The 21,575-nt window shown below is 43.8% G+C and overlaps 1 protein-coding gene across 4 annotated transcripts in view; it reads left to right on the plus strand.

Moving 5' to 3' along the window:
• The window catches only part of pik3c2a (phosphatidylinositol-4-phosphate 3-kinase, catalytic subunit type 2 alpha), an 88,456-nt gene that overhangs the window by 16,176 nt on the left and 50,705 nt on the right, over positions 1–21,575 (plus strand). For 2 of the 4 annotated variants that reach the window (XM_056598483.1, XM_056598485.1), the window contains exon 2: positions 7,359–8,579. The exons of 1 other annotated variant lie outside the window; for it this stretch is intronic. In XM_056598483.1, the coding sequence (XP_056454458.1) occupies positions 7,440–8,579 (1,140 nt within the window). In that variant the 5' untranslated portion in view covers positions 7,359–7,439. The remainder of the gene's footprint in view (positions 1–7,358; positions 8,580–21,575) is intronic. One more of the 4 variants, XM_056598484.1, reaches the window with a different exon arrangement.

A 21,575-nucleotide genomic window follows, 5' to 3' on the forward strand; every position in this document is an offset into this window, starting at 1 on the left:
ATATATTCAATCAGAAGGATTGCAAAAAAATCCTGTTTGATTTGCTCATTCGACACGAATGAGCACAGCATCGAGCAGTGGAAACGTGGGTTTATTTACTATGAAGTTCGTATTTTTAATTGTTGAAAGGAAATCAGCGGTGACGAGCTAGTTGTTTTGGTAGCGGCTAAATTAGCATGTCGCGATACTTTGTACAGGGGATCACGTCTGCGCCGAGTAGATGCGCAGAGGGTTGAAACAGCGATTGTCCGATCTGCTCACAGGAAGGTTTCTTTGGCCAGTTACTGTGATTAAACTAGAGATGTTCCGATACCATTTTTTCCCTCCCGATACCGATTCCGATACTTATGCTGTGGGTATCGGCCGATACCGAGTACCGATACCAGTATGTTACAAAAATGACTGTGATATGATTATCATTGTGGTAAGGCCTGGGTCAGGTTAAACCCTTTGTAAATGAATGAATGAATAAGGCAAATTAAAGCCATTTATTTTTAAATAGAACAGTATAAAAAAAACTTAAATAATAGTTATTTTAAAAAAAATAATAAAGTGTAGCCACAATATCTTTAAAGGAGCATTTCACCGGTGCAGACATGAATATGTATTGAAATTGGGTCCTATATGTAGTCGAATAATAAAATAAAATTCTAATTTGGTGCCGTCTTGACCGAGAAAAGGCAGAAAGTGACTTTTTGGCGCTTGTGGATTGAAGACAACAACTCCCACCATGCACAGCTTCGCTGGCGGCCACTCCCGCTGATCATCTCCGCCTATCGGACACCTCCTTGTTCCATCTACTAATGGAACAAATCAGCGTGGAGCTTGAACCGACGTCACTAGAGTAGTGACGCTTGCACAGAAGCATACGGCCGTCATCTTTCCTTATTCTGGGTGGAAATAGTAACATAGTTACGCCATTAAATGCGTTTATGTAAACATTTTTAGCGAGAAATGTGCATTTTAATTTCATAATGTTCGCTCGTTGAATTTGAAGGATGTTTTTTTTGATAGTTATGACGAAGAGGGAACGCTCCATTCACTGCTCGGTCTTGTCTATGCTATGCGCCTAATAATCCGGTGCGCCCTATATATGAAAACAGTTCTAAAATAGGCCATTCATTAAAGGTGCGCCTTATAATCCGGTGTGCCTTATAGTACGGAAAATACGGTCCTCGTTTGTATTTCTTTCGAAATGGTGAACTTTTGCATTGAGCCATCTTCTATGTCAGATCCAGTACCCTCCGCCAATGTACTTCAGTTTTATCAACAGCCTCTGTTATCTTAGCTTCAGACGCTGTGGATGTTAGTTTCTGCTGGTGAAGTCCCACCCACTGGCACTGCTCTAATAGGTCTGTAGCGTCAGTGGGTCCCACCCCCTCGTCGTGCTCTTTAGCGTGACGCGTCTTCAAGTGTTTTATTAAGTTGCTAGTGTTGAAATTAGCAACACTCGTGCCACCCCTGGAAATCTTTTCACGGCATACGTTGCATGTCGCAGTCTTGCTGGTGGGAGCATCCAGCGTGAAATATTGCCACACCGCCGACATGATAACGCTAGCTCCTTGATTGACAGGTGATCAATTCTTCTTCGCCCCTCTAAAACAGCAGCCTGCAGATGGCAGCACAGCGCAACTGTTTTAAGAGCCGCGAAGAAGAACTGTGTCAGCGCTAACGGAGCTAACCAGTAAATAGCTTTCTATTTTAATAAATTACGTGGTATCGGAGGTGCCTGGACTCCAGTACTCGCCGATACCGATACCAGCATTTTCGGCAGTATCGGAGACATTTCCGATACTGGTATCGGAATCGGAACAACTCTAGATTAAACACGAGTTGTTTAATGTTCACAATGTATCGTTTTTCATGGGGAAAATGAGATGCGTCCCCGGGACGCATGGATAGTGAGTTTAGTGCGTCCTTTCAGATTTTAATGCTTCAGGGACGCAGGACGCGTACCTAGCAACATCACTGTGGCTAAGTTACCATAGATGCAGAACATTACATACAGTAATGTATATAGAAAAAAAAACACGTACTTCGGGAACCTGCTGGAAGAACACTTTCTTTATTATTTAAATTAGTATTTTTCTATTCCTCAGCCCCCCCCAACGCTCCACTGCTTGGTCAAAGTTGAATTGATAAATTTGGTTCGGGAGAAGAGATAAAAGCCCGCCTACACTGTAAACTGATTGGTTGACTTACCGATCCAGGCCAATCAGGAGGCGCCTGAGGCTCACGTGCACACTGCCTCATGCACAGTTTCTAGATCCCTCTCTGTTGTGCTGCGCGCTCGCTACTACACAGATGCGATGCGAACGCGGTTAGGAGCACGTCTGTCTCCTGTGCGTGGTCTTGCTCGCTCGCTCTCCATTCCGGGAGATTTTAAGTAATTTAAAATTTTCGACAAGGAGGCGCTGGGTTGAAACAAGGAGGCGCAGCGCCCCTCTTTCCCGGTTTAGATTAACCCCTGCCATAACCACTGCCCCCATTGTTCAAGTTTATAGCGTTTTGATAGAATCGGCTAAAAACAGCCAACTGAAGAAAGCGTCTATGTGCGTTTTTTGTGCTCAAAGACGAACGTTTCAACTCGTTATCATACAAAACATATCCCAAATCCATTTTACACCGGAATTACCCTTTAAATTGAGCAGAAATACTTTTGAATGTGTTCATTTGAATTGTGTTTAAATATGCTACAGTGGTCATTTGTTTAGCCAATTCATGTAAAACAATGAGGGTTTTGATTGTAGCGTAGCCTATGTGATAAAATAAATAAGTTGTTACATTTCGTCCACTCGCCCAAATTGATCGCTATAGACTACCGTTGGTTTATGACCTAAACGGCGGCAAGCTAGCGAAAGCCGGCGGCAAGCTTTGCGGAGTACCGGTATTTAACAACCATGGCGAATCAAAATATGATCACACACTTCTTCTTCTTTAGCCTGCCTATCCATTTTGCAAGTGCAATATACACAGAAAATATCTGATTTTTATCCAATTTGACCGGTAAAATGAAACCTTCCCGGTCACATGACCGGCACCAATTTCTTCTAGCTGAAACACTGCATGTAGTGGCATGTTTTGTTTTGTTTTTAATAAAGAGGAGAAAATTATATTTTAATTCTATGTGTAAGTCAGTCATTAATATGTTCACTGTTCAAAAATGTATATTGTACAGAAAAGTGGCTTGTTAAGCAAAAGCAATTATGTTAACAAACGGAAGAGATTAAGCCCATACTTGGTCTGTAGAATTAATTTATTAACATAATTTGAAAAAAAAGAAGGAAAAGTCCAAGCTGCTGAAAGTTAAACCATAGTGAGACCGAGCTGGACCCTTATTCATCTCTTTCCAGATATTTTAGATTTCATCGTGGTATCGGTTAGGTATCGAGTATTGAGGTATTTTCTGGGAAGGTACCATGTCAAAGCCATAATTTTGGTATCGTGCAACACCACTGAGCTGTCCACCTTCAATCAAAAACGATGAGCTATTGTGGTGAAATATTGCAATACAATGTGCCTCATTAAAAATATACTGTTATATCTTTTTCGATCTTTATTTTTTTATTTACAAAATGTGACTTTCCTGCTGTTGTGGTCAAGCTGTAATGTTATGCTCTGGAGAGCTATAAATATATGGACTAAACAAGTTGAATGAGATCTATTATTGGAGTATAACACATATCCCCATCCTTAAAGGTTGTATCAGTGATTCTAGGCAGAAACATGAAGCCTTGAAGGATCACATTCATCTGATCTTCACGATCTGCGAGCTGCCTGCCCCATAAGCAAGCCGTCAAAGAAACGTGTCTCTGTAGGGAGGATGTTGTGGGGCTTTGCGCTGCGTTCATGATAGTTTTTACTGGATGAACGAAACATGGAAGGGAGGGGTGATCTGGCTCTGTTTATTTGGGATCTCGTTGCAAATACCAACAGAAGTGACGTCACCCAACATCGCTGATAAAACCTTTAACCCCTAACCCCTAAACTAGGGCTGTACGGTATGGACTAAAATGTATATTACGGTATGATTTGAGGCATAGACGGTAACGGTATTATATCACAGTGTGTTAATTGTATCTTCTAAATACGATATAAATGCTTCTCAAGGGGTAAAATACTTAGGCAGCAAAACTGCATGAAAAAAAAATGCAAAATCTTTTCTCAAGTTACTTCCATCTCTGAAAAACCCATGTGTAATAGAATGGATTTCTTTCTCCACTTGTTCGGGGACCTTGGCGTATAGTTTTGCCGTCTCAATTTGGCTGAAGTGTGTGCGGGCAGGTAAAGTGTACCTGGGATCGAGTGTTTTGACCATCTCTTTAAAGCCCTTTCTATCGACATTTTGATCCGTCTCTGGGAAAAGTAACGTTGCGCTGAATTGAAAAAAACAATGTTGCATTACCATATTTTCAGTAGTTGCGCGTAACTTAACTTTTTACATGAGAAAGTATTTGCCTTACTGTATTATCGTGTTACTTTGTAACTCGTTACACACAACACTGTCTACTGGTCACACCTGTCTGACGGTAACGTCAAAATCCATACCGTAGCGCAACTTCACTCCGGTGTACTTTCTATACCGTTTATACCGTACGTACGCCCCTACCCTAAACCTAAGATAACCCAAACCTAAACCTAACCTTAAACCCTAACCATAACCGGGTTGCTCTGCCAGTGTAGAACCAATTAGATGGACTTCCAGAGAGGTGGAGCTGGACTAGGTCCAGAGAGGTGGAGCTGGACTAGGTCCAGACAGGTGGGCTCTGCAGTGAGCCCCATTTGCTGATTTAGGCTGCCTGACCTACATCTTACTGCAATTAGCCTGTGTGGTGCAATTTAATAACATTAATACATTATATCGGCCTGTTTCTATTATTTCTAACAGGTGAGACAAAATAACACTTCGTAAATGTTGCTAACAGACCCATCGTTGGCTTTTGTGATGAATAATCGATACTTTTCATTGTCTTGTGGGGCAATGAAAAGCATGTGTAAACTTCTTAAAGGATCTGTTGAAAACGTTGCAACACAGTTTTGTTTTAAAAATAACCAATTAAAAATGATATCCGGAGATATGCTGCCCATAATCGTAGTCGAGTGGAAGGGGTTCCGCAAGCCAGATTACACTGTGCCATGACACCAAACTATAACTGTGCGGCTGGAGAAAATGTACAGCGAAGCAGCAGGCTCCCTCCGTGAGATCCCGTCCTTGGTTGAGAAAGTTGCCATCACCAACGATGCTTGGACAGCGTTGACTACGGAGTCGTACGTGACTGACGTTCACTTTTTTACTGACTGGGTTGTGCAGAGTGCGCAACCCAGAGTGCGACACTTTTTGCCAATTCTGCTCTATGCTCTGTGATATTTTGTTTAAGATCATTTCTATTAACTTTCTATTAAAAAATGCAATATTGGTGTGCTCCTGAGCACGGCATTTGAAATATGACGGGCGGGGAGCTGTCTTAAAGGAAAGCGCAGATCCTTTGAGCTCCGCAACTCAGGGCTAACTTTTTCACAGGTAACACTGGTGCCTCCTAGCTTTTCATTTAGTAGCACCAAAACAAATTAGGTAGCACCATTTTTTTTTTTTTGTGAACGGGAGTTCCTCTTTAGTGACGTTATAGGCGGTGTTAAACTTGATGATCATTTCTTCATACTCCACCGAGCAATTGCTCTCATCTATCCTATTAAATGAGGTGGGGAGGGGCTGGGAGCTTCGTGTGATGCAGCGGTCCCTGCACGTCTTGTGCTTTTGGCTTTCGTTGTGTAATTTTAATGACTGAACTTTGAATTGTGTAGAACCTTTTTCGCCAACCTGTCACTGTCGTCTTCAGAAGAAGAATCTGAGATTCTTGTCGCTTCCTCTGCTAACCCTTCTCCACCACCACCAACAACAGTAGGGGTGGAATGGATCAGAAAACCCACGGTTCGGATCGTGTCACGGTTTTTGAGTCACGGGTCGGATCATTTTCGGATCAACAACAGCAAAAAAGATAACGAGACAAATGTGACTTTAAATAAAATCTTCAAATGTGTAAAAACAAAATAAAGTTAAAAATTTGGCTTTAGTCAATATTTAAAAAAATTGCAATCTGAGGCATTATAACATCTTTTTAACATGAATAGTAAATAATCCCTAACTCTGGATTTACACCTTTAAATTCAGGATGTCTGCATTGCCTGGGGAGAGTTTAGAGATTACACTCTCCCAAGACAATGCAGACATCCTCATCTTCTTTTTTTTTTCATCAAGTATGGTAGCGAAATACAGTTTCTGTCGTGTTTTATTTGGCATGTTGTAAATCCATTGATTTCAGTTGGAAGACTCATTGCTCATTGCAAGGGTCATTTCGCTCGGTTCTTGCCCTACTGTTGATACGGAGAACCGAGCGAAAAGACTACAACCAAACATAAATATGACCGCTTCCGGTTCCGGTTTCCGGTAAAAAACAACTGCTTTTTTTATCAGCCGATCCGCGGATCACTTGCGTACCGAACCGTGAGGGTTGATCCGTACGAATCACAGGAAACCCGTGAACCTTTGCACCCTCTAAACAACAGCCTCATTTGTTTCCTCTGGCACATTTTTTTTCTTAAAATAATCGACTATCGACCGCTTCATATTGTATCTGCTTTGTTTACTTTTTTGTGCGTGCTGCATGCGCAGCAAATCTGTACACGTGTAGTGTGCAGACCATAGACTGTAAAAGGTGCAGACAGACAGGCAGGCAGAGACAGGGAGCAAGAGAGAGTAGTGGACTCGTAGGAATGAGCCAGAAAGTAAGATTTTATTATCAACCACAACCGCGGGAGTGGGGAGAGAAAGAAAAAAAAAGAAAAACGTTTTTTTTTTTTTCAATCGTCCTCCTGCAAGTAGCACCGGAGCGACCTCATTCAATTTTAACTCGCACCTTAAGAAATTAGGTTGCATATGCAACCTAATAGGTCGCACTCTGGAGCCTTGCCGCAACTGCTGCAGCCGCGGGGCCAAAAAAAACTAAAACGGTTGGTTGTCGATTCATGAGTGTCGAGGTGTCAGTTAGCCAGACAACTCACCCTAACTGCTCCTGACGAGCTGGCTGTCGCCTTGCATGGCTGACACCGCTGTCCGTGTATGAATGCGTGAATGTTAGGCATTATTGTCTAGCGCTTTGAGTGGCCACTTGTTAGAAAAGCCCTCTATAAATTCAGTCCATTTACCATTTTTTGTTGTTGGTGAACAAGCTTACCCTAATATACAATAGATTAAACAAAAATCTATAAAATCAGGCATTGGATAGTTATTAAAACATTTAACCTCCTAACTGTGTATGAGATTAATGTCATATTTGAACATTCTGCTCCTCTTGTTGAAGGTGTTTAATGTATTGTCCTCCAGGATTCGAGCCACAACAGCCTTCCTGAAACCCTGTTAATGGCCCATTTGAGTTGACATAATGGCCCAGACTTCAAGTGGAAATGGATTCAAGCTTGATGTACCCCAGCCAAAGGGGATTGTGGGTAAAGAAGAAGCCCTCAGAATGGAGGAGGAAGCGATGGCAAAGTGTCAGAAGGAGAAGCAGCACTCTCTTTCAGCGTCCTCTCGCTTGTCTTCTTCCGCCCCATCCTCTTCTTCTCATAGACTTATGGCCTCATCTATCACTACTCCACCTCAATCATCCACCAGACCAGAAAGAGACCTCATCGTCTTCCCGGAGACCAAGAAACCAGCGGAGAGCGACAAGTTCAGCGATATTGACGTGGAAAAATTGACCAATGAGGAGCTTGAGAAGCTCCTCCTGGATGATAACTTTGGGACTAGCAGCAGCAAGGCGACCCGTCCCTCCTCGTTGCTGGGCTTCAACCTCAGCGCCTCCTACCCGGGGGGCCATGCCTGTAGTCACTCTCCATTCCAGACTGGCCCGTGGACCCCTGTTATATCCACGACATCCGGCTCTGGTGTCTCCACTCCCACCAACCAGCAAGCCCCCTTGTTCCCCTCCGCCCCCTTTCCCAAACCGGTCTCCTTCCAGAACGGCTTTCCCCCGGGGATGTCCCCCTTCATGGGCCTGACGGCCCCCCAGCCTTCCTTCATGGGCTTCACCCCCATCCAGACCGCCGCTCCACTCGTCTACCAGCAGCCCCCAGTCGACCCGGTGATGGCCAGACTTTTTGACAAGATCGCCAGCACTTCGGAGTACCTGAAAAACGGCCGATTGGCCAGCATGGATGTAGACTCGGCCCCAGGCCCTGCCCTATCACCAGCCCATCCTGCCGCTGCCGAGGAACCCACTACGGTCAGCCACTTCGAGTGGCTGGACCTCGACCCGCTCACCAGACGCAGAGACGAGTCAGAGGAGACGGCCGGGGGGAGGGTGACTGCAGCAGGGGACTCTGCTGGGGACCCCTGGGACGCAGTCCTTGAGACTGAAGGGAGTAGAGGCAGCAGCAGCCCCACCAGCGAGGCCAAGCCCGCCCTCTCCACACAGGCTCAGCCCAGGAGGGCGTCGACGGGGGCCTCGGGGGGAGCTGCCATGACCAGGGGCCAACCCCTCAGCCCACCCTCGACCTCATCACAACAGCTTCCCAACAACCAGGTAGGCTTCCAGGTGGATTTAAACGCATTGATTGAATGTATTTACTGATGTTTAACTGCCTCGTCCTTGCATGTGAAAGTAAATGGGCTATCTGGAGCCATGGCACCCGACAGCCCAAACCTACCATGACAATCAGACAGAACAGAGCTCAATCAGCTCCTGGCTCATCTTTCTGAGTTCAGGCCCGCTTAAAAGAGTTTTGATTATATGAATTCATCATACTTTAGCTAAAACCATCCTTTTGAATCCTGTGCCCTGTAATACACACGCAAGCACGCACGCGCCAGATCCCTCTATTTCTTGGTTCTGCTGGTCATCCTTGACGTGTTGTCACAAGAAACCAATGTAGGGAAGGTATGAGAAGGAAACACAGCATTTAATGAGGTTGTTGTAATTCCTGCTCCTTTAGAACTTCATGTTTTCTCAGAAGGACCAGAAAGTCTCTTGTATCCTTTCAAGTTAAGCAAATGGTTAAGGCCCAAAAAGCCGTTTACCTTCTCCACAAAGTTCTTCCTCCTCCTCCACCATCTTCTTTCCTGTTCTCATTGGCCATGGTTGAAGAGCAAAAAAAACATTCCTCTTTTCCTCCAATGGAAAGCGTCATGAGGCCTAGTAAGGACATATCTGGAGCGTTGCGTCGTATTTCCTTCTGACCAGCTCTGTCTGGAGCAAGAGGAGCATATAGGAGCTGTTAAATCAACACCTAGGAGTGCTCCTCTGTGTTTTCTATTGTTGTGAGCATACAGTACATCTTAAGTCATTTATGGGGCAAATGTTTGATTGCCGATCTTCCAAACCTCACCTGAAGCTCCAAACAGCACCAATAGGCTCTGTGCACTAGAACCCGGAAGTCAACTGACGGTGTCGGCATTCTAGTTTCCGGTCTACTTACTGACTCAGTCCATAGCGTGAACATGTCTGGATTTTTCTAGATGTCTCCAAGACCTACCGACAATAAATGTTAACGATGTTCACCACATTGTTGGTGCTAGTTCCCTTGCACCTACAAGCAAGCGGGAAAAAGGATTTAAGCTCTATATTTCGAGTTATTTGCATAACTTTGAGGGGAGGTAACAGACTACCGGCTTTTTAGTGAACATTTGTTAGCGACAACATTTTTTTCTGTTTTTAAAACACTTAACTGTCCGTTGTTGTACTAACTGTACTAACGTGTGTCCATTTTTTAGCGTCTAGCAAAGATAAGGGAACATCGGAGGTGATTATCAGAGCATTGTGCCACAGGTCCATGAAGAAATTCGAGAAGCCTCACAGCTTGAGTCTATGTTAAAGCTAGCGATAAACCAACCGTTATAAACAAACCGTTATACGCCTGTTTCTTTTATAACAGTGGCCGGTGAAGGGATTTAGCTGAGGTCATATGTTTAATCAAATAATCAATACAAACATGTATAATTAAAAAAAACAGCACAAATGTAGGTACACACAAGCGAACTTTCCTCGTCGTCAGCCACCACAACACGCAGAAAGCTCCAGCCGAGAGCGCCCACCACGGCCCCAACACAGTGCAGGCACGCGAGCCGCACACAGACACAAACACACCAGCTTCACATTGCCTCAAACTCAACTAAAATGTCTCTTTTTGTATAGCACTGTAGTGCTCACGGTCAACACACACTGTACTAGTAGCACTGTACTCATGGTCTAAGACCATCGGAACGGGTAGCTCAGGCTCTTCGGGGTCGGAGCAAGGCTCGGGACTCGCCGGTCTCTCTCTTCGCTCCCACACACCAGCCCGTGTTTGCCTCGCGATGAAGTTGTTCCAGTTGAACAAAGAACGCACTGAGTTGGGCAAAAGGACCCGTAACCCTTTTCCAGTTGATGTGATCAACTTGTTGTCGAAATGCCGACTGCACACCTTCGTGTGGTTGGTGACTTCAAACCCCGTCCTCCTGATCTGTATCCACTGCGCCCGTGTGACGTGCATTGAGGCTGGGTTTTTTGGGAAGCGGTGGATTATACCGGCTGGAAGCTGAGCACAACGGTACACAGCAGTGTTGGTTTGATCCGCCTTCACTCCGTTGAAGATTGTGAAGTTTTCTAACATTAAATTTCCGTTGTTTGGTTGGGTTTTCCATCTTTTTACTATTTATAGTTGCCGTGGTAACTGATACGGGAAGTAGACCGGAAACTAGTATGCCGACACCTGGCGACACCGGATGTTCGCTTCTAGAGTTGTGCACAGAGCCTATTGTCCTGGTAATGTTCTCTTTAATGGTTCTGATACGATGTTTGGGGTCAACAGCTGGCTGTGTTCCTCAACCTCCACTCTCCGCTGCATCTCCTCCATGAATGCAAACACTAGCTACAACAGGGCTGCCCAAATTCTTCCCAGATGGGGGCCAAAATTGAATCTGTAGCACATAAAGTTAAATATGAATTAGGGCAAACTAAACACTATCACAAAGTCATTTTGAATAATGAATGAGTGTTTATTATGCTGCACATTTTTGTTAAAAAATTTACTGAAAATCAATCTGACTTCTTTAAATTAGAAAAAATAATTGAGCACTATGAAATATTTGAAGACAGACATGGAACATTACTAGGCCTTGGGCCTACATCTTCAAATATAAAGATACAATAGGCAAAGTAACATGGGACAAAACATGAGGCCATTAATTATACAGACAGTATAATAAGTATATCAGTCAGAGACTTTAAGCCTGTCTTTGGTTTTCATAAGTCTCTCGATATCAGGCTCCAGCTGACTAACTGACAAAGTGAGAATATCATGTAGGTGAGTCCGATTCTTTTTTTTATACAGTTGGCAAGGCAAGGGCCAAACATAGTCGATCGCGGCGTAAGTTTTGCCCAAGTGCCCCAAATTGGGCAGCCATGAGCTACAAGATATGAAGTAAACAAGAAGTGAATGGTCTGTGGTAGGAATGCGCGATATAAACGATATACGATATAAACGATAAAAAATGGCCTACGATAGAGATTTTCGTTATATTGCTCTATCGCGATAATGCATGTTTGACGCGATCTATCATGACCCGCGAAATATAAAGAGCGGGTCATGGATAGAGCTACGAGCTGCAACCGTCTGCAACGCATCGTCCGCGAAATTGAAAAAGAGCCACGAGCTGCAACCAGCTGCATTGCATCATCCGCGACCCGCAAAATGTAAAGAGCCACGAGCTGCAACCGGCTGCAACGCATCGTCCGAGTCCCGCAAAATGTAAAGAGCTGCAACCGGCTGCAACGCATCATCCGCGACCCGCAAAATTTAAAGAGCCACGAGCTGCAACCGGCTGCAACGCATCATCCGCGACCCGCGAAATTTAAAGAGCCATGAGCTGCAACCGGCTTCAACGCATCATTGTCATCTAAGGCTAAGCAAATATGGCTGAAAGCGAAACGGAGGAGGTGGTGATTGCGCTCATTTCATGTTCATTTTAAAATTGTATGCGTTCACTGCACTTTTATGTTTTAATATCAAGTATCTGTGCACACTTGGAAGATTTTTCTTTATTTAAAATAGCCATGCCTAATACTGGACGTATTTCCCTAATTTACAGTATCCGTTTCTTTATTAACAAGACACCGCCAGTTTTAAATTAATTAGAGAAGTATACGTCATTACACAGACGATTTTTTTCTTTGTTAAAGTCTCTGCAGCTACAACATTATGTTGTATGATTACAGTTTTGCACAATAAATGTTCTCAAAACGACATACTATGTTTCTTTCTTTTGTTTTATACATTTAGCAGTTTGGCTTTCCTTAGTCTATGTAACCTGTTCTGAAATGGTTCTATTATGATTTATATATCGTGATATATATCGTTATCGCAATAGGTTGCAATGTATATCGCAATATGGATTTAGGCCATATCGCCCATCCCTAGTCTGTGGTAGTTAGATGGGCGACAGGATCCCATACAAAGTGAACGTATGGACGTGTATCGGGCGAATTTTTCGCGAGAGAAAACTGGCAACACGTTTTGATTTGTCGCGCCACACTTTCAACGTGCACAGGCGAGTGCTTTCACAAGGATTTGTGGCGCGCCAAATTCGCTCGAGTTGAAATATTTAAACCGTTCAACCGTCAAACTCGGTGCAGCAGTGCAGTCCGGGGTGAACTGCAGCATGGAGGAGAAAGTGAATGTTGCCGTTTGTGACTCCCGGAGCTCTATATATTATATAATAGTATATAATATTTTTGTACATATAATATCAAGGCCAAAAGCTCTGTGCGCCTCCGGATGGCCGTAGCGCGGGGAGCTCTCATAGGGATTGGGCTTCTCGGGGTTTGTTTACCGGCGTTGCTATGTTTCCGGTCTTGTGTGTTCCAACGGTTTATTAGGTAGGCCTATCTAATAAATCTGTCTATTCAATACTTCATTCACTGCCTTTCCGTGGTCATTACAATATTATGAATATACTGCGTTGGGTCCTCCGACGTCTCTCCCTCTTCCACTAAAAAGGTAAAGACATGCAATGGTGGTTATCTTGTTGTGGCGCGACAAATTAGACAAAACTTGCACAGTGACAGATTATGATCAGTGGCGCGACAAAACTTCGGCGACAAAGCGAACGGGTGACAAATTTCGCGTTTGGTGTGAACGCATAGTTAGACTCAATCAATATAAGGTTGCGGTGAGCCGAAGCTGTTAGTTTGTATGGTAACAATATTAGGCCAAAACATTTCTAAGAAACAAAGTAGTTCATCAATACAGGCTACAAAAAAGATTTTTTCCTCTTTTTTTTCACGAGGTTCCGGCGCCTATGCATTCAATTCCAAGCTCCGGCGCCTATGCATTCAATTCCAAGCTATCTGGTTCCAGATCAAGTGTATGTGGCGGGCATGAACATATTTTCCCAGATGAATCAGAAGCATTACTATTGTGGTAACATTAGGCTGGGGCTGGTGATTTGAATATGGCTTTTTCTACTTATCTTGTCTGCACAGTATGACTTTGCTTTCCAGTATGTAATAAGTATAGTAATGCTGGCAAATAGTAATAATAATGCCCCCCCCCCCACCCCAACCAACAGGTGGGCAATGCCATATTTATTTATTTTTTTGTATCTTTAAATACAGCCTCTTGATAAATGTAATTACTTACTGTACATTCAAAAGTATTTTTTGCTCAATCAACAAGGTTTAACAACTGCTGTTGTTTTTCTTTCGTTTCTCCTCCTCGAATGTATGTTTGTATACAGCGCGCCGGCTTGATGCGCATGCTCCGCCTCGTCGTCTTCTTTTTTTGGTACAGAACCAGCAACACATATAGGCCTGGAATATTTACTACAGCGTTTCTACAGCTAGATGCGTTTTTGCAATGAGTCCATGATTACGGGGAAATTCCTGAAGCGCTGCCAAGGAAAACGGGGGGAAAATATAGTTTTCGTCCGTGTGGACAGGGCCTTAATGTCAGACTTCATGTCTGTCTGTTCGCTAGGCTAGCAGGCAAGTCTCTTATGAGGTGTGTGTGATTGTGTGTGTGTGTGTGTGTGTGTCTTGACGTGGAGCAGTATGCGTTTAGCCTGGATACCAGCCTGAACTCCGCCCACAAAATATTTGGTCTGGAGATTCAGTCTGGAATTGAGCTCGTTGGGAGGTATTTGGTCAGATCAAAAAGTGATCTGACCAATCAAATTGTAAGGGCGGGCTTTATACGTTGATGGACAGATGATACACATTAACGTAATCAACCACGTCACCAAAGAGCGCTCAGCGCTTCTACTTTTTTTCTCAAAAATGCTGACCGTCTTGCCAATTTGTCCGTGTATCCTTAAATTCTTTTTACAAAACCGGCATAAATACGTCACATACTACGTTGCTCTTATTGGTTTTTAGGTCTATCCAATTGAGCGAAGAGGCATTTTCCTTCTTGGTTCCGCCCTATAAACACAGCCCAATGGTTCGGTCTCAGACTCATATTCTGACTAGAATTATGAGTATGACATCGCCAGGCTAGTATGCGTTGGTGGTTGCTCCCCTCCTTTTGTCTAGTTGGCATGGCAACCCGTGTTGGTACAAGCAGGAACAAGCCCACGGTGCTCTGCTAAGGGGACAAATGTGTTCCCCCCCAGGGCCCGACATGCCACTGCCAAGCCTACCCTCATGTGGGCCGAGTTTACTGGGAGAAGGAAAGATAGAAATCTCTGTTCTTCCTGCCCCTATCTGCCAAATGGTTGCATATTTGTGCTGATTATATTTTACTTGGGCATAAAGAAGGAGTCTTTAAGTGCTTATTTTCCAGAGCATCTTAAAAGGAACGAAGATATCGAGTGTTTTCACTCAGTGATGTGCGTTTGTGTGATAAAACATGAAGTTGGGAATGCAGTCACGATCTAAAGCCCATTTGCCCATTTCATTTTGGTCGCATAGGGATGCAGCGGTTATACATTTTAATGGCACTATTATACTCTGAAGAAAACCCAAGTTTGACTGCTTTATTAAATTATTTGATTATTATGCATTAATTATTTCAGAACACTAGGTATAAATAAAATCACATTAACACTCCATATATGTAGTGGAGTAACGGTACACAAAAGTCACGGTTCGGTTCGTACCTCGGTTATGAAGTCACAGGAAGGTACGGTTCATAGTTAATGGGAAAATAAAAAAAACCTGCTTGTTTTTCGAAGAACGGAGAATGGCCGTAGATCAGCAGCAATGAAAACACCAATCAACTTGGTTATAGAATTTGCGTTTCTGAATTCCCAGACAGGTGTTTTTGAAATAGTGTTGTGAGCTGGGATTGCATAGCTTGTTTTTTTTCTCACAGCAACGGTGATAGTAACACCTGGATGGTGCCCTTTCAAATGCGTGTGCATGTTAAAGTGCCGTACGTAGACATGGAGAGCCCTCTCCGTAGCTGGAGAGCCTGTCGGAGACCCTCTCCGTAGCTTACGTGCGCATCCAATATTTTTCAACTATCCGAGGGTTAAGCTCAGTCTAACCCCACGGTGTGTGGAACCTTTCATATACATATATATATATATATATATATATCCTGTCTTAATCCGACTATAGAAAACCGATTTTAGTCAGACTAAAGTCTATGCGTGCCTCTTAAAAATCCAATCATAGTCGGATTTAGGGCTGCCCGATATGGGCAAAATATGATATCCCGATATTTTTTGGCTGAATGGCGATATACGATATATCTCGATATTTTCTATAGAGTGGGTTAGATGTCACAAAAGCCACATGTGAGATGTTGCAAGCACTTTTATTAAAACATAGGTCAGTATGACTGCAACATGTGATTTTGTATCGTTATTTTCAACAGAATTGAATGAACATGTTAAAAAAAAAAAGGCAACAGTTTTTCATCTTCTTAACAAAATAATCTGGAGCCGTTGTTTCTCCTCTTCGAAACAATTTTGTCTCCCGCCGCCGTCTCGTTTTCTTTACCGGTATCCTCCATGTTTGTTGTGTTGTGAGGGGGCGGCGGGGGCGGGAATGAGGCGTCTTTGCACACGGCACGTTCGGAAGGACGGAGTGGGAGGGGTCGTGGTCGCGCTCACAGTCTCCAAGGCAAACACTAGGGCTGGGAATCGATCCGAATTTCCTGGATCGATCCGATTCCGATTCATAAGGTCACGATCCGATTCGATCCGTTTCGATTCGATATCGATCTATTTACAGACATAATGCAAATAAATAATGCAAATAAAAGTCTAACTTGACGCTTGATCATTGTGTGTCACAAAAATGGTTCAACGCGCCAACGCGCCTGTGGCTGCGCTGGATTTAGGAGTCCGAGGTAGGAAACCCAAACGCCGCCGTGTTTGGGTGCATGATAGAGTTTAGATCGGGTTAGATTAAATAATCTCGGATATAAATAACAATAATCGGGTTAAATAACTTCACATGGTGTGTCTGGTGTGTTTCCAGCATTCGTAGTGTTGATCAGCAGATAGTCCGCCAAGACGTTGAGGTTGCTTAGCAACCAGAGACGCTGCCCATGCAAGTGAATGGAGCGTTCCCTCTTCGTCATAACTATCAAACCAAACATCCTTCACATTCAACAAGCGAACATTATGAAAGTAAAATGCACATCTCTCGCTAAAAATGTTTACATAAACGCATTTAATGGCGTTACTATGTTACTATTTCCACCCAGAATAAAGAAAGATGTCGGCCGTATGCTTCTGTGCAAGCGTCACTACTCTCTGCCAGTGACGTCGGGTCAAGCTCCACGCTGATTTGTTCCATTAGTAGATGAAACAAGGAGGTGTCCGATAGGCGGAGATGATCAGTGGGAGTGGCCGCCAGCGAAGCTGTGCATGGTGGGAGTTGTTGTCTTCAATCCACAAGCGCCAAAAAGTCACTTTCTGCCTTTTCTCGGTCAAGACGGCACCAAATTAGAATTTTATTTTATTATTCGACTACATATATGACCCAATTTCAATACATATTCATGCCTCCACCGGTGAAATGCTCCTTTAAGTTTCGGTTTCGTTTAGCCGGCACTCGCTTTTTATAGTGCGCCTTGCGCGTCAAAGAAAATAGTGCCTTTAGTCCCCTGGAAAAGATCGATCCAGACATTTTTGGATCGATATCGTGCTTTTTGAGCGTGAATCGATATCGGATCGCGGATCGATTTTTTGAACACAGCCCTAGCAAACACAGACGCTTGAGGCGGAAACGGACCATTTTAACGCATATATCGATATAAACGATATTGTCAAATCTTGTATCCCCTTCGAAATTATATCGATATATCGTACATAGCCGATATATCCTGCAGCCCTAGTCGGACTAACCCAATATTTAGATTTTCTTGAGTGTCATGTAAACGCCTGTTTACATGACATGAAGCACACACAGTGTTCTGCAGTGTGCTTCATACTAAAGTGGGTATTACAACGGCCAGTCAGTGCTGTCACGTGGACAAACAAATGATAGATGGATAGATATAAGGTTAAAAAAAACTGCGCTCTACAGAACAGTCCATAGCCATAATTTCTTCCTATCCTAGAATGCAGGACCGCCAGTAGGAAACTTGGGTGCTGAGTTACATCCTAGAAATAAGACGCCTATCCTCACACTCCTTCACTACCTCCTTTGTTTAAGACAAATGAAGTATGGCTGCTGTCACATTTAAACTTTCTGCTTTTGTCGTCGACTTTGTATCATAACCAGGGTTTTTTCTAAACAAGGGAACAGGGGCGCTGCGCCCCGATACTCCCGGCGTGCGCCATCCTACCGAAATGCCGACTGAACCTGTCAGACTTGGATCTGTACTTACATGCTGCTGTACAACATACACTATTTCTCAAAACGATCTTTTCTCCGCGAAAATATCCCAACACCACCACCTGACAATGTGTCTGATCCTCAAATAACTTATAATTACTCCAAAAATATTCCGATCCGAATTGGAGTTTCCCAGACCGAGTCGACATGCTAACGTTAAAGTTATTAGCAGCTAGCTAGCTAGCTACTATGTATTTGAATGGGTTTTTGGTCTAGGCGCTAAGATGCTAAGCAAGTATACAAGACCATTCCAGTTCTCTCTGCACAAAGCGGTTTCAATGAACGACAGAAATAGTGTTGATCAAGCAAAACGAACAGTCGAACAGTCGAACAGGGTTCCCTGTTACCAGGGAACCCGTAGCAGGGAACTAAATGGCAGCTGCACGGCCGAATTAGCCCAATAAAAGTGTAGTAACCCAGAGAACCAGCTACAACATAGTTTTCATCCAAACGAGCCGTCTTTAGCGAACGGTGAATTGCATTGGCTTCTACGAGCAGTCGGCTTTCAGCCGCGAGCTTAGGGACCGTCTGCAAAGTGCAAAACTGAATTGCATTGGCTTCTACGAGCAGTCGGCTTTCAGCCGCGAGCTTAGGGACCGTCTGCAAAGTGCAAAACTGAACATAGTAACATTTCTATAGCGTCGCCATTATTGACTCTAGAGCCCCAAAACTTGTTCCATAGAGGCATGGCACAGGAGGTCTACCATGACTAACGCTACCCTGAACCACCTCCTCAGGATCAGTATTGAGGGGCCTGCAATTGATCAATTTGATTTTGACAAGGCAGTGAGCCGTTGGGGCAGTCTCAGGAACAGACGGCTGCTGTTGTGATTTGTCCTACTTAATAAAAGTTTAGCCAATATTTTTGAAATTTGTCGTGTTTATTTACAGGGTAAAGTTGTACAAGTCTACCAAAAGTTGATAGTATTTTAGTTTTTCAGGATGACCACAAGAGCTAGAATTTCTCTCTAAGATAGCCTCAGAATGTACCATTTAATCATTATTTTTTCAAAGGCTTCGCGCCGTGGAAGGGGGAGACCCCCCTTCCACACCATCCCCCGCCTCGGTCGCGTTGCAACCTCGGCTTTGCGCAGGGGTCTGCTCCGTGCTACTTTTTTTTTTCTAGAAAAACCCCTGATAACACTGGGGAACCCAGGATTAGTTGAGTCAACTACCTTACTCTCAAACCAAGATTTTTTTATTTTTTTTATTTGTTCATCCACCTGCTGTTTCTACTGTTTCTGTACTTTACTTTTAACTCTGGTTCCAAGGAAAGAATGATCCATCTCTTTTTGGACAGATGCCTCATAGACCCAGCTATGGTCTAGTAAAGGTCGGGGATCCAGGGGGCCATACTGTAGCAGGGCTGCCAGACCTCGTTTTGAGGCAGACCGGTGCTCCAGGGGCCAGACCTAGTTTTTTGGTATATTATTTAGTTTCTTCGGTTAAACATTAAACCTTTTGAAAACAACAAGTTTCTAGAACCTACTAGGGCTGTCACTTTTTATTCGAAGTTCGAATATTCGTTCGAAGGTGGGGTGAAAAGTTCGAATTCGAAGTGTAATTCTCCATTCGAACTGTAAAAATGCGCTATAAAGAAGAGAGCGGCGAGTGGCTTTTCCTCAATAAAGCGGCCCTCCTGGATCCCCGCTTCTACCGGTTAGTCCACCATTCCCCTGCACAGAAACATCTCGTGACTGAAAGCCTCTCACACGAGCTCATTGAAACGGAGACCGACACTGATCGCACACGACAGGGAGAAAAGTCCGCTGCTGCGCTGGGCGCGATGGGCAGCCTGTTTGGGGACTTATACAGCACGGCTGACGGAAGCAGCTGCAGCGGTAACGGAGAGCTGCGAGACTACTTGTAATTTTCTTTCCGTAAGGAATAAAAAGAGCAGCATGCCGTGTTGGAGGTCGGCCTCACAGATTGTTCGTTTAGGCTGTGTGTGCCATGGACGACATGCGCTCCGCATATCGCGCTCCGAGCAGTTATTGTTAATGCGTAAAAGACAGCCGCACTTGTGTGTCGGAGCTTCCTCTTGTTGTGTTTACAAATGTGTTATCAAAGATGTGTTTTTATCCTGCGGTTATGAATTCAGTAGGTATACGTGATTTCCACAAGAAATAAAAAGAAACACGACAACAGTTGTTTTTTAAAAAAAAAAATTTTTAATAGTTCTATTGGGGGGTGGGGGGGGGGTCGAATGTATTCGAATGTATTCGAATTAATTATGGACATTCGAAATTCGTTCGAATTTCATTTTTGGAAAAAGTGACAGCCCTAGAACCTACTAATGCCATTGATGTCAGCAGAAAGGATCCAGACTGACCCTCTCTGTAGGGCTTGAAACTCTTGGCATAACCCTTACCGTTATTTTCAACACATCCTTGTCAGAGTACCTTCAATTAACACAATCTTTTAGACAGGTATCGTCACATCTTAAAACCCTTTCTGGCGCCTCTAGTGATTTTCACAATTCACTCACGGCAATTCCGGAATAAATGGGCCAAGGGACAGCCCAGCCGAAGGCGGTAAACCGAAATTTATGAATTAAGAAATATGAGCTCCTTTTACTTCGCGATCTGTCCAGTTTCCAGTCATTGGGAAAAAAAGTCGGTTGTACTTGCTGCTGACTGAGCACTAGGGGTGTAAATCTCTGGTTTCATCACGATACGATATTAAATCGATTCATTGGACAACGATACGATAATTGCCGATATCAAAAGTCTGCCGCGATACGATTTCGATTCGATTCAGTGGCCTGCGATCGATATGAGACGATATCATATGCCCATTTAACACAACCTGTTTCATCATCAACTCACAAAAAAATCGTAATTATAATTTCAACATTTTATTGCTTTGCTCTTCCAGATGTTAAACAAAAACCATACATTTAAAAGCTTAACTTAATAGCCTGTAATAGCTTTCAGAACAAATGTATTTGTAACCATTTCACCATAACAATAAATAATATAATAATCAAATATGTCCTCCAGTGTCCTTTGGGAGGTTTTTCTTCAAAAAAAAACAAGCTTAACTTAAGAGCCTGTAATAGCTTTCAGAACAAATGTATTGGTAACCATTCCACCATAACAATCAATAATCTAATAATCAAATATGTCCTCCAGTGTCCTTTGGGAGGTTTTTCTTTAAAAAAGACCAACTGGTCAACATGCTCTGCGGACAAAACACTGCGTTCAGAGCGGACAATGTCTCCAGCAGTTCTGAAAACATGTTCTGAAGGTCGGTTTTGGCAAGGAGGGGAAACTTAGGCCCCGTTCACACGAAGCCGAAACGGGCGAAACCGTTACGGTTTCGATCTATCCGGTTTCGAAGTATCCGGTTTCGAAGTATCTCCGTAAAGACGAAGCCAACTAAACCGGGTAGATCTGTAGAAACGCTGTAGTACACATTCCAGGCCCATAAGGGGCGCTGCTTCTGGTACAGAAATGCAGAAGAAATTAAATAAGAAGAAGAGGCGAGCATGCGCATAAAGGCTGCCCTTATGCACATGCTCGCAAGTGATTTCTGAGACTCCGCAGGCTTAAGAGCCATTGGCTAAGAGGTCGAGGGGTGGGGCGATGACGTCATGGTTTGCGGTTTCAGTCGGTTTCAGGCGTACACACGAATCCAAAACGAAACCGGGTAGATTTGAAACCACCTCCGAGGGTGGTTTCAGAAGTTTGCGGTTTCGGTCAGCGGATTCGCCGGCTTCGTGTGTACGGAAGGCCGAACCGTACAAGACCT

The sequence above is a fragment of the Gadus chalcogrammus genome, chromosome 9 (assembly GCF_026213295.1).
Source record: "Gadus chalcogrammus isolate NIFS_2021 chromosome 9, NIFS_Gcha_1.0, whole genome shotgun sequence".
Classification (NCBI taxonomy): domain Eukaryota; kingdom Metazoa; phylum Chordata; class Actinopteri; order Gadiformes; family Gadidae; genus Gadus; species Gadus chalcogrammus.